The sequence below is a fragment of the Colletotrichum jinshuiense genome, chromosome 12, assembly GCF_051148585.1.
Source record: "Colletotrichum jinshuiense chromosome 12, complete sequence".
Taxonomy (NCBI): domain Eukaryota; kingdom Fungi; phylum Ascomycota; class Sordariomycetes; order Glomerellales; family Glomerellaceae; genus Colletotrichum; species Colletotrichum jinshuiense.
Genome location: NC_139305.1, coordinates 385,300 through 398,439, shown reverse-complemented (window position 1 = coordinate 398,439; position 13,140 = coordinate 385,300). Strand labels below are relative to the sequence as shown.

The 13,140-nt window shown below is 48.1% G+C and overlaps 2 protein-coding genes across 2 annotated transcripts; both read left to right on the top strand.

Annotated features, from left to right (window-relative positions):
• Positions 1 to 3,041: 3,041 nt before the first annotated feature.
• EsH8_XII_000073 (uncharacterized protein) lies at positions 3,042 to 4,215 on the top strand (the record flags this gene model as incomplete). The annotated part of the gene is made up of 3 exons (XM_083273836.1): positions 3,042 to 3,075; positions 3,127 to 3,516; positions 3,575 to 4,215. The coding sequence occupies 3 exons, from the start codon at positions 3,042 to 3,044 to the stop codon at positions 4,213 to 4,215; spliced, it is 1,065 nt and encodes a 354-aa protein (XP_083120450.1).
• Positions 4,216 to 9,732: 5,517 nt separating this feature from the next.
• EsH8_XII_000072 (uncharacterized protein) lies at positions 9,733 to 10,570 on the top strand (the record flags this gene model as incomplete). Its single annotated transcript, XM_083273835.1, has 4 exons — positions 9,733 to 9,859; positions 9,916 to 10,110; positions 10,162 to 10,412; positions 10,466 to 10,570. The coding sequence occupies 4 exons, from the start codon at positions 9,733 to 9,735 to the stop codon at positions 10,568 to 10,570; spliced, it is 678 nt and encodes a 225-aa protein (XP_083120449.1).
• Between the last annotated feature and the right edge of the window lie 2,570 nt (positions 10,571 to 13,140).

The window sequence follows — 13,140 nt, the reverse complement described above, 5'->3', positions numbered from 1 at the left end:
GCAGCAGCGTCTACAACTGTGTCGTTGCCGCTAGTTACGATTCCGATGGAAACAACACTTGCCAGGGCGATTCCTAATGCAAACGAAGAACCGTATGGAGATCACAGCATACAAGCAGCAGAAAGCGGCTGCTTGGGAATCTCATTGACGGATGTTGATTTTGCTGAGGGGCTGGACTCAATCTGTCGAGAAATGTGCCAAGACGACAGCTTCAGCTTTTGGACACAGGAATCTAGGACCACTAGTCAAGAAGTAGCGGATGGCGGATGGCCATTAGGTCCCTGTTTAGATAACGATGTAGGCATTTTAGATTCTGAATGGCTAATATAAAACTTAGTTTGTTCCTATGTAAAACTCTTGTGTTATAACCAAACAAACATAACAGTACCAGGGTTTTCCTACAGACGCCTGACGGCTGTAGTACAGAATGCATACAGGATGCAGGAATATGTTAAGCTTACTACTCTGTATTATATTAACAGAACCTACTTCTTATCGAATTCTACCTACTGACTTTTTGTCTGCCACCTAGCAAACCTAGCAAACAGCCTTACTATCATCTCGTACTAGTGCCAGAAGTGCCACGTTACAAAGCTTGTAATTAACTAACGTTGATGTTAAGTAGCTGTAACGCAGCCTTTGCGTACGATCTCTTGGACCTCTTGACCCTGCGGCCACCACCAATTAACCCAAACGGCCTAAAAGATCCGTCAGCGCTTGCACGCGTGCAAGCGCTACTGTCAGCACTGTTTATATGCCCTTATAACATACAACCATCTAGCTAGAGGGGCTGTGCTGTTTATAATTAGGGCAATTAATGTAGGCTATTCATTCATAAGTTCGTGCGCCTGTCATCATATCGTTCCCATAGGCGTTATTGCCTTCGCGCCGGGCTGGTGATCTTTACCTGTGCCTAGGCAGCCCTCTCTTAGAAACTCTTCATCCAATAGCAAGGCCACCAAGAGGCAACAGTATGCATCTCAATCATTATAACGTCACCATTGTCACTAACGTCTGTATTCCCATTGTCTGTCCTTAAAGGGCAAGCTTTCTGCTCTTGTGATCCGGTATACCTAACTGGCGTGACCTTTTCGACCTTTAAGGAAACATTTTCCAGAGTAGGCAGTCCTGAAACGACAGATATAGCCGAAATTGAATGTCAATCAAGCGGATGAGGAAGTATAAGGATGAGCTAAAGGGCTATTAAGAACTCTAGAACCTGTAGAAGGCGACGGCAGACATGTCTACTAACTAAATGGTAAGTTGCACCTTACTCTTCAAGTCACCTACAACTATAGGGAACTGCCTAGATATAATAGGTCCAGATAGTACCTAGGGGAGTGCAGGTAGTAGACGCACCTAGCAGCCTCGGGAGAACGCGGTTCAGCTTAGTGTTTGGTATAGCACTGCTAGGATTGTGCAAGTGCGAGGGAAAATGTGGCTATATAAGGATAGTGGAGAGGAACCAAGGAGTCATGTTGGTAATATTCTTTTAGTAAGGGAATGCGGTTGCCTTGCTTGAATTTTCTTTAAGCGATAGGGGGCGGATATACTCAAGTGAAGCATAGCATGAAGAGCAAATATCGCTACTTATCAAGTAGGCAATTATGGTAATACATGTTGAAAAGTGCAAGAGAAAATGGCGCACGGTATACAGATAATATGCTATTTGAAGTAGAGACAAGTCGTTCACTAGAGTAACAAAACACCGTCAGTCGAAACTCACAATCTGCCTATACTTTTTTGTTAGAGGGAAGTAATTGTACCTTGTTTGCTTTATTACAGCAAGAATTTTGCTTAGGGTGGCTTTTAGAGTCCTTCTCGCCTCTCTTCAACGAGAACTTGTTAACTCCAGGCCAGTGTAGCTATATAATACTCTAGATTAAAAGAGTAGGTTTAATGGAGGGTTTAGGTATCTCGAATGAGGGTTTGGGGTATCTGCAGGAGGCGGTAGGTGTAGTGATGAGAGAAACGTCGACGCCAGTAATGCTGATGGCTTCCGACAAGCAAGCAGGAAAAATGTAGGTGTTAGGTCCACACTTAGGCAACAAAAAGAGGAGACAGCCGACATTTACTTTGTTGAGGCTTGATTGCTGCTGGAGTGTTGGCTTGCTCCGGTTTTTATAATGGATGAATGTATATCTTTAGTGGATTGACCAGACTTTCAGGGCCATAGACGCTGTCTGGAGTCCAACAATTCAGACGATTATTTGTCCCTACTGCAACAGTCGCACACTTCAAGAGCTTTATAGGGATAACCATCAGCTTAAGCTGGCTTACACTCGACTCAAGCCGGCTTAGGCTAAAAGCAGCAGCCGTTCAGTTTTAAAAATAAAATAAATAAGATTTAGATGAGGAACTACTGGATGTTGATTTTAGGGTTGTATTTATCTTATTGTAGGCTGCGTTAGTTACTGACCAGATTCAGATAATAGTCGACTACTTCTAGGCTATACTGCCGCTCCAATAGGATAAGGAACCCAAGTACTGATTTCCACTTTATACACGAAAACGGCCCGGTGCACCGTTAGAACAACCACAGCCAGGGCCCAGAAACTAACGGCCCGTCGCCAAGGCTCGATCCTTCTAGCTGATGACCGCACAGCCAATGGGGCCAGTCCAGACAGCAATGTCGGCAATCGAACAGCAAAGCCTAAGTCTAATATTGGATCGGGTAGGGTACCAATCATTCTCAAAGCCGCGTTCGATATTGCTTGTGCATCAGCCGGCGGCGAGAAAAAATCAGAATGTATTAAAAGGATGCTACCGGCTTGAGCTGCGGAGAGAGGTTACCTTGTCTTTTCCATCGTGGCCCATCCTCACCTCAGCCATTCATTTAATCACCCACATCAGTCACTGATTTGAATACTGACCTCAGCCATTCATTCGCTTACACTGAGCGCCCTACGACGTCCACGATGCTGTTCAGACAATTTATCGTGCTGCTGAGCCTGTGCTGTGGCTTAGCTTTCACGCGGCCGTCTTTTCGTTTGCCAGAGAAGCTCCCACGCCGTCAAGAGGTGCCTGTCGAAGAAAGACCAATGTGCGGACGCATCATCGACGATGTCAACAGGGGTAAGACCAAATTGTAAACGCGAATTTCGCATACGAGTCTAACAAAAATAGGGGTTCTCGTCTTCTATGCAGCGGATGCCTACGAATGCTTAATGAGCGTTCCGTTCCATCAAGCCCCCGCTCTTCGCTTCATCGAATACTATAATACGACGATGCAGTTTCAAAGTACTCTATCGTACGTCAAGAATCCACCGCCGGGCTACCAACAGCCTGCTTTCGACTTTATGGGAGAATTGGAAAAATTGAAGCATAACGTTACGGTCGGGGTTTTCAAGAGCCAGTACGACTTCGAGGTCGCCCTACAATACCTGGTTTACTCGGTCCACGATGCCCATGTCGATTTGTATGCGGGCATTTTATCTGTTTTTTCCTACGCCAGCCCCGTTCCGCTTGTTGCGGCATCGATTGATGGCAAGGAGTTACCTAAAATCTATTTCGCAGGTACGTCGCACGATCAACTAATGCAAATCTGCTTCTGTTTGCTGACTGTAACATGCAGACGACATCATCAGCCGCAGGGAGAACATTGTCAGGGGCATCGATAGCCCAATTTCGGCGGTATCACGTATCGATGGCGAGCCAGCCATAGAGTATCTCACCCGGTTCGGGGCCCGCCAGTCAGTCGGTATGCTTGAGCCTCATGCCGACTGGAATCAGCTTATGGACCACCCTGTCCAAGATGTCCAAGGGATTTTCAGCATCTTTTCTGGCTCAAGCACATTCTACCCAGGCGACTCCCTCACCTTTTCCTTCGAAGATACGAGTATTGATGATGTGGAAACAAATTGGCTTGCCATTTACAACAATGCTGAGTTCACTGGTCCTTTGGAAACCCCTGGGGACTTTTATAACTTCTTTGTTCTCGGTCTACTACCTGCGTCATACTATAATGTTCAGCTCCCGGAAGCCTTTGGAGGACCCCCTGATGAAAATGCACCTATAATCGAAGCCCCGCCAGGCACTGGAGACACGCCTACTGACGATACGACTGAACAAGAGCTCAGCGACTGGTACATAAGGAGCTATGGCGCCTTTCCAGAAAAGGCAGATTTCACGCAGGAGAGCCTGGGCCTTTACAGTGAGGCGATTCTAACAGGATACTTCTATGAGGAAAACGTGTACAACTTGACGGCTCTCTAGCATGACGTCGCTCGCGCCATGTTTGAGGACCCAAGCATCTGCGTTGAAGGCTCCACAGAGTACGCCTCGGACAGGGAACAGATGGCACCGGAACCGCCTGCGGCTGAGGCCCCGGCACCACTACCTGCGTCCACCTTCACTGTTGATTACGATCTGACCACGGACAACGGCCTTCCGGCCGCCGAGCCACTTGCTTCGAACAACCCAAGAGCTCCACCCACGTATGGACCATGCCCAGATGACGGCATATGCTTAGGTACACGCAGGAGTTGCCAAACTATCAGGTACGCCTGTGGCGACGCCTCTGACTACACCGTCTACGAGGAATGGGGTTGCGCACCGCCTTGCCAAGACCTAGGCGGTTCTTCTGGCCTGAACTGCTTCACTCCTAAATTTACTGGCACGATGGAGAACTCCAATCAAGCAGTCTCGAAGCAGAAGAGAGTGGTGCCGGGGAACTTCAAACGAAAAAGGATCGAACGTTCTCGTCAGCAGAGTCCAGGCGTAGGCCACCAAGACCAGACCCCTCCAAATCGTACCCCTCCCAAAGGATACGTCCCACCCAAGCCTAACAACGAGAAATTTTGTCCAGCTCCACGTTCAGCTTTACGTACGACTCAAAAGGTGGTACGCCGATGTCGGCGACAAGAGTACAACGGATTGATATGCGTATGATCTAAGGCACTATGCTTGGCCCAGATAGTCTGTTCAAGCTTACGTGCCGCTTGGGCGAAGTGCTGATGCATCGCTATTGGTGCTCCTGACAACAAGGTTCCTCTGGTTTGGGCTCAATCGGTTCAGGACTCTATTTGATGGTTCGAACTGGCTGGGCACTAGATACTTATGTAGCATGGTTAATTGATGATGAACGGAGGCATTTGACTCGCCCCCCAATAAGTCATTTCGTCAATATCAAAGACAATTAGATGTAAGCAGGTAAGACTAAAGCAGCCGGCAGTTTGATATGTATAAGTACCACCTAAACGATTTATGCCTCTTTCTCTCGTTAATTTTTGCTGCATAAAACGTTGTTCGATCAATAAGGGAATTCGTACTATTCTTTTTCTTAGTAGGGTCTAGCGCTGGATATAGTGTTTGATGTAGATTAAGGATGGACCAGCGCCTCAAACCTAATACCCTCATCAGCCATGACCATACTTAACAGAAAGTGCTTGTCAGATTGTCGGATCCTGCCCTTAAGTATACAAGTAGGTAGAATTAGCAGAAGTAAACAATAGCCTACTCCTTTATCAGATCGACAGAACGCGCTCATCCTGGGATGATTATAGCGGGGATAATCCACATATTACATTAAATACCGGAACGCTAGCCCGGCTAGGTTAGTCTCATGTTGTCTGATTTCCAGACGAAGTACAAAATTAACGACACTACGTAAATTAAAACTTAGCCTTCCGTCACACTGGGGAGAGATGGTTGGGGTGACCGACAAGACTGAGCGCCAAACCTCCTGGCCGACTCTGAGAGGGTGGCATTACGCAACAGATCGGCAACTATTACCTGGAAGCCTTGTTTCCGACAGCGCGTTGCCACTTGCAAAGCTGTGATGGAATCTCCTCTAAGCTGCATAAACGAACTCTCTATTGTAATCCTTGTTGGAGAAATATGTAACACGGATGACCAAGCGAGCTGCAGGGCCACCTCGGCTGGACTTGTGGGGGGTGTTAAAGGTCGGTCAGCTTGACCTTGGGATGAAGTTGCCTGATGAATTGATTTGGTAGCGTCTTGGGCGTCCGACATGTCGACAGTACCTAACCAAGCCTTGATCTTGGCTCGATCAACTTTTCTAGATGGAGTCTGCAGCAACGCTCTCACAGGTATCCATATTGTAGGCACTATATATTTTGGAAGCCGATCTTTGGCAAACTCCTGGATGATTTGGAGCTGATGCTGACTCTCCATGTCGAGAATAATCTTGCTTATTTTAGACGTTGGCACAGTTGCATCATGATGCCAACAATGGTTGGATAGTGTGAGAACAGCAACCAGATCCCTAGTCGCAGAACCATTGTCTATCTGATATGTAGTCACTATAATCTTGGAGACCCCTTGGTGACTGACTAGAGTAGATTCCACTTCACCTAGCTTGAACCGCTGGTTGCGGATCTTGATCTGGTCGTCTCGTCGGCCGCCAAACAAAATGCTCCCATCCGCATTGTATTTAGCCAGGTCACCACTCCGATACAGATAAGGGGAGTCAAGGCCACTCTGCCGCTTGGGCGCAAAGGATGGGGGTTGGGTGAAGGAAGCCTTGGTTAGTTTAGCGGCGAGACGATATCCCTGCGCCACTTCCGGCCCTTCGATGAGAATCTCACCTACAGCACCAATGGGCAGGAGTCGACTGACGTCTTCTGTGTCCACGATCCACAAGGCGCAGCCCACTGGCGTCCCGATCGTATTAGGATAACGAGCATCAAATGCGAGGCGTCCTATGGAAGCTACGATTGAAGCCTCACAAGGTCCCCAAGCGTTGAAGAGCTGGACCTTATCACTCCAGGTCTCAAAAACCCTTAAGGGATCGGCTCACCAGCAGATATAAGGGTCTTTAAAACGGGAAGAACATCCTCTCGTGCGAGGTTGCGTAGAGCCGTTGGGGTGAGTACTATATACCCGACCCGGGTTGACCTGATGTACTCTCCTAATCCAGACTCACGATCCCAGTCCGAAGGAATGCAGATGCACGCGCCTGCGTGAAGGGAACCGACCGTCTCGAGTATACATGCATCCCAGGCAGGGGTTGAGTACTGCAAAACTCTTGACCCCCTGGTCCAGCCTAAGACTTCCGCCCATACAGTAAAAGAAGATGCAAGCGATCTGTGCTTGAGGACGACCCCTTTAGGCTGACCAGTGCTCCCGCTAGTGAACAAGATATATGCTGCTCTTGATGGGGTGGAAATATCAGCAGGGAGCCTAGCAGCCTTCGGGGCGTTGAAATCTCGATCTAGGACGACGGCATGTGTGATGTAAACGCTCTCATATTCTTGGGTAGAGGAATTGGGTGAGGTTAGAATCAATTGCGCCCCACAACGGCGTAAAATGGCCTCCTTGCGAGCATGGGGCAGATTCGGATCGATAGGCATATATGTCCTACCAACTCTCATAACAGCCAACAGAAAGACTGTTAGAGACAATAACCTCCCAAGCATTATAAATATTGGCTCTTTAGCAGTGATGATTTTGTGGCAGGCAAGGATCTTATGTGTGAGGCTGTTCACTATGATGACTAGCTCAGCATATGTCGCCTCGCCATCCTAGGATTTAACAGCTAGATCATTGGGTTGGTTGGCTGCCTGGGCAGCAATACGACTGTGAATGCAGGTGTTTGCAGGTGCAGTTGGAAAATTTTGGCCGTTCCAGTCCATGAGCTCCAGCTTATCGCCAAAATTAAGACAGGGTAGTCGCTTTAACGGTGTAGATGGGTAGCGGTGACGAGCTGTCTTAAACGGTGCTCTAGTTGTCGCAGAATCCTGTGCACCTACTCTCGAGCAAGAACGACGGGATTAAAGAGCGCCTTAATGGAAATCTGCTTCGCTCCGGGCGCATATATCAGAAGGAGGCTGTATGGCTTGGGAGCTCCTCGGTATTTGCTTGATCAAGGCTTAAGCCTGACGTACTGAGTCCTGCAGTGTGCGACCGGTGTACGATGTTGAGTACGCTCTGGAAGCTTGATTCTTTTTGGGTTTCGCTATTAATGTTCCGAATTCTTCCGAGGCCGTACTGTAAGAAGCGACTATTGGATAGCTCCCGCCTTGACGCAGCTCTCTCCTTGACGAGCTGCTGTATCGTCATGTTCCGCTGCAGATCAACTTGTATGGAAACAGTCGTAATCGTTGGTCTGCATGAGGTCTCTGCGCCGCCTGGCGAGCCTGGTCTACGTCCTGACAGTATGTACCCAAAAGCAACGCTATTGTTGCTCGTATAGTCCAAGGTGGTCATCGCCCACGCTGCCTCTATGTAGGCCGGCATCAGAGCAGTCGAAATCAATGTGTTCGACACCTTAGTGTCATTAGAAACCGATATTTCAGAATACTATAAATATACTATATTTATTAATTATTATTTGTTATTATCTACTTCTATATTGCTCTTTATATTATATAGTGAGTAGTAGTATTAATCTAGTAGACACGATCTAGCCTAGAGTTAAAGGGGGAGGGGGGGGGCGGGGAGGCTGTAGAATAGAGGAAATAGTGTAGGGTAGTATTATAACTCTAGAGGTAAGTGCTGCAACCCTAGAGTTGCTATATATATAGGTTAGGTTATTTTTATTTATTGTTTGTTTTTTAAGCTGGTATTTAGTAAAAGTCAGTCTGTAATAATGTATAGGCTATACTGGTTTTTTTTTGCTAGCAACTCTACACTCTAGCCCTAGTATTCTGCTAGAATACCGTCTGTAATGACGGCTAGAGCTTATTTATACGTATGATAATATACAGTTTATAGTAGAGACGGGTTACCTTTAAATAAGAAATATAAGAAAGAAGAAAAAAAAGAAGGGAGGAAGCTTTTTTACTTTTTTACTCTACTTTTATTTTTATTTTTATATAAATTATATCAAATTATATTATACTTCTATATATACTTTTACCTTAGCGTTATTACTCTTACTTCTCCTGTTACTACTATCTATAGCCTCTACTATAGCGGCCTTTTTTGTTTCTTTTTGTCTCTTTTTTTTATCCTACATAACCTAATATTATGTATCTCTACTTCTATATTTTCTAGCCCCAACCTGACGGATGGCGTATTAATTAGAGGGTCTAATACACCAGCTAAATGTAAGTATACTGGCGACCTTGCGATTTAGATAAACACAAGTATAAACCAGAAAGTAATAATATACGCTATAGCTGCCATCCTGAATAGGTACTTGTCGCATGCCCGAGGTTACTCGTACTACGCGGCAGAATAGTGTGAAATAGACGGCTTGTCTTATTAACTATGGATCGGGGGCGAAGGTCTATTTGTACTTCGCCTGGGACCATCGCCGTGGGGCGAATTGGTCGGCCCGGATAAGTGGGTCTCTACGGCAGGCTGCGCAAGGCTGCCCGGAAGGGTTGCAGCATCACGACATACCCCCCCAGACGGCGTAGAGTCGTCTGTAATACAGCAACGGCTGTGATCCTTCGTTTCCCACCTACAGCCTTGAGAATAATACAAATAAAAATAGACAAATGAAATAATAGGCGAAGAAGTCGCCTGCCAGCTTGTTTGCTATTCGATATTGCGTGAAAAGTGTGTTTGCGTGTTTGCCTATCAAGTTGTTGTTCCTTCCGTTCGGTGAGCTCGTTTATTTCGGCGCGATACCCGATTTGGAAGCGAGCTCGTTGCCCAGGAATAATATTCCCAGTTGCGCGGTTCGTCTCTTCTCTTCTCCTCTTCACACACAAACACACACACACACACGTACGTATATTTCCAGCATCACAACCCGCGCGCGCGCACGTTTGCGCGCGAATCTTCGCCTGTGATATCAATAAGCTAACGTCGTTCGTTTAGATGCCACCAAAAAGCAAAGAAGAACGGGCGGCCGCCACCGCCAAGGCGCGCGCGGCGCTTGCCGCCAAGCGCAAGGTGAGGGAGGGTGGCGGCCCTTCCTTAGAAACTAGGCTCCTGCCTGAAAACAGTACGTTCTTATTGACTTCGCTTCGTCTTTCGCTTCCTTTCTGACTTCTCGCGTAGAAGAAGATGGCGCCGCCAACCCGGGTGGTGGTTTAGAGGGTGAGGGTTTACAGCCCAAGCCCCCAGGACCACCGCCTGGCAACAACGGGTCCGGTGGCACAGAGGGTGAGGGTTTAGGGCCCAAGCCTAATAAGTCGCCGGCTCCCAAACGGCAGCGCCGAGGCCGCAAGCCTCTTTTAGGCACCACAGGCCCTGGTAAGTGTGCTTGTCATACGAAGTTCGTCTCGGTTTCTAACATGCGAGTAGAGGGGCAGAATGATCCTGCCGATTTCCAGGATCCTCAGCAGCTGCCACCGCTCGGAGACGCCGTCTGCATCCAGTGCATTCGTAGTACACTAGCGGGACTATCATACGGCGAGTATGCGCCCAGCGGCACCTCACAAAAGTGCCAGCACTGCCGGGAAGTCAAGAAGCCGTGCGTACCGGCGACCGGCGAGGTGCTTCGTCTGGGGCTGAGGTTCCTAGCCGCTGACAGGACCCCGGGTACACCCCGGAAGGTACGTGTATTCGTCTGCTGCCTTGCACTGATCCTGGCTAACTGTGTTTGCAGTCTTTCGCTTGCGTGAAAAGTGCTCTCCGCAAGGCCCTCGACGAAGCCAAGTACGGCGAGGGTGAGGGTCGGGGCGAGGTGGCGGTAGTACCGCCTGGTGGTTAGAATAAGGGCGAGTCTTTAGATAAGCCTGTTCAGCCTCCAGGTGGGAACGCGCCTGTTAATGGCGGTTTGGCAGCTGGATCGTCTTCTAAGGCGAAACCTTCGTCTGTAGAGGCGGCTGGTCTTCAGGCTGTAATTAACAGCCTCGTTGGATTACATCTACCCGCCGGTGTGGTCCCTGCGTATAACGTCCTGATGGATACGTACGCAGCCGCTCTCCAAAAGTAAGAGCTAATTCGTGTCGGGAACTAGGCTCCCAGGAGCCACTTATGCCTCCTGGCTATTAGGGGCTAATACTTCAAATAAAACCGGCCTGCAGGCCTCACTTGCTCCCGCTTCTTGCGCTTCGTTTCGTTGTATCTGTAACTGTACGTCTTGCAGGTTTAGAAGTGCTCTGAATCTCTCGAACTTCGCGCGGGAAAGTGACTTTGTAAGCCTATCGGCTGGCATTTCGTCTGTTGGCATAAATACCACAGAGAACAAGCCTTTCGCGTGCTCCTGGCGCAGCCACATATTCTAGATATCTACATGGCGTAACCTGGTTGAGATACGTTCTCTATTGCCTACTACGAGGCGAATCGTCTAGCGGTTGTCGTAGTGGATCTTCTATACGTCTCTAAGGTTGAGATTAATATCTTGAAGTAGTCGTTTTAGCGTGATCGTCTCCTTTGCAGTATTCTCAAGACTAAGGAGCTCCGCTTCGGTTGTTGACGTTGTAACTGTATTCTAGCGTGCAGCCTTCCACTAGATTAGTCCTCTAAACAGCGAAATCACGTATCCTTAAGACGAACGTCGTGTCTCTTTATCATCTGCAAACAAGGCGTCGCCTGCAATCAAGAGAACTTACGCTTCCTCACCCCCCGAGATACTAAAGCACGGGGCGAGGTATTAAGTATAGTATAGATAACAGATCACCTGGTTTGCTGCAGAATGGTGATGGGAAGACGGGTTCGTCAGGAAACGCGACAGTATAGCACACGCAAAGGCAACATCTAGGCGGATCATTACTGCAGTATACAGGATTAACCTGATCTTCTCCTGGTAGGTCTTTACTTCGGCGGGTGTCGCTTGTCCCTTATACTTCTCAAGCGAAGTTAGAGGTAGCAGGGTTGTCGGTACGTAGTGGTCAACCACGTTAAACTTCTTCGCTACGCGTTCAATATACTGGTTGTAGGCGAGGTAGATCTTCCGGGCTTTGCGATTTCGTACGATTTAAATCCCAAGATACCATTAGACTGGTCCTTGGTCCTTAAGTTTGTAGTCGTGTTTAATCCCGTCGATTACTTCCTTACCCTCGTTCGCGTAGTCTCTGTGGTACAGGACGAGAATATCGTCTACATAGAAGAGGACCAAGACGTGCTTGTTTATTGTCTGGAATAGGTACGGGTCCTCGTCTGTAGGTCTAAGTTTCAGACGACGGAGTGTTAAGGAAAACTCCTTGTACCACAGTAATAGGGCGTCTCGTAGTCCGTACAAGGCGCGTTGCAGCTTAACGTACTTCCTGTGCTGTTTGAAGCCGTCTGGTAGATAGCAGACGACTGGGGGGTTGTTTGGTCCTCTTTTAGCGTTAAGAAACGCATTTATAACGTCGAACTGTTGGACCTCTAGATCGAATTGCGCAGCAATCGCTATCGCCACCCTAAACGTTCTGGCGGCAAGTGTCGCTGCGTATATCTGTTTGAGGGGGTGCTTTTCTTGGAGGTCGCCTCGTATACAGATTCTCGCTTTACAGCGCTCGAGGTATCCATTCTGATCAATCTTGTACGTAAAAACCTATTTTAGAGGTATAGGCTTCGTTTTTGCCTCCTCCTGGTTAATAACTTTCCAGGCGGATATCTCCTCTAATTTACTGATTTCCACGCGTACAGCGTCGTAAAACAGCTCTTAGAGGCCAGTTGGCATCTTCTCAACGTCCTTCTACATCTTCGGAAGTTTAATGAGGTCATTAGAGTAGATCTTCGCCTTCTGTATTCCCTCTTGTCTGGTCTGCTTCATCTGGTGTATTAATGCCTATACGAAGCAGTAGAGGGAAAAGTGTCCTTTAGTTGCCTCTTCGTACGCTTTACCCTTGTCTGGTAAATACGTATTAAAGAAGGCATCCCAGTTACGTTCCGTATGTAGAAACGCAAAGTGATTCGCAAACCGTAGCAAGCGCCGTAGTTTGTATTCGTAGCCTTAGTCTTTGCGGTTGTACACCCGCTCCGACCTATCCTGAGGGTCGCTCCGTTCCCCATTTTCCAAGTGTGGCCGCACCGGGTGAGTCTGGGAGTCTTCGCCTCAGACTTCTAAATGTGAATCGTCCTCTACGTCCGGGATTTGTAGAGTGCTGTATCCAACGTATACTACGTCGTCTGTATTAGCGTGTACAACGTCACTAGCTACTGGATTCGGGTCTAAGTGGTCGTCTTCTAGTGTAGGCGTTACTTCGTTCGCTTTAGGAGTCGTAATGCGAGGCGTGCCCGCCCTACTATCCTCATCCTGGTTTGTGCCGGGTTGAGGTGTAGGTTCCGGGGAAAGCAGCTATCCCCCCTGCCAGTTAGATCCCGTCGCTCCGCTCGGGGGCCGTTTCGCTG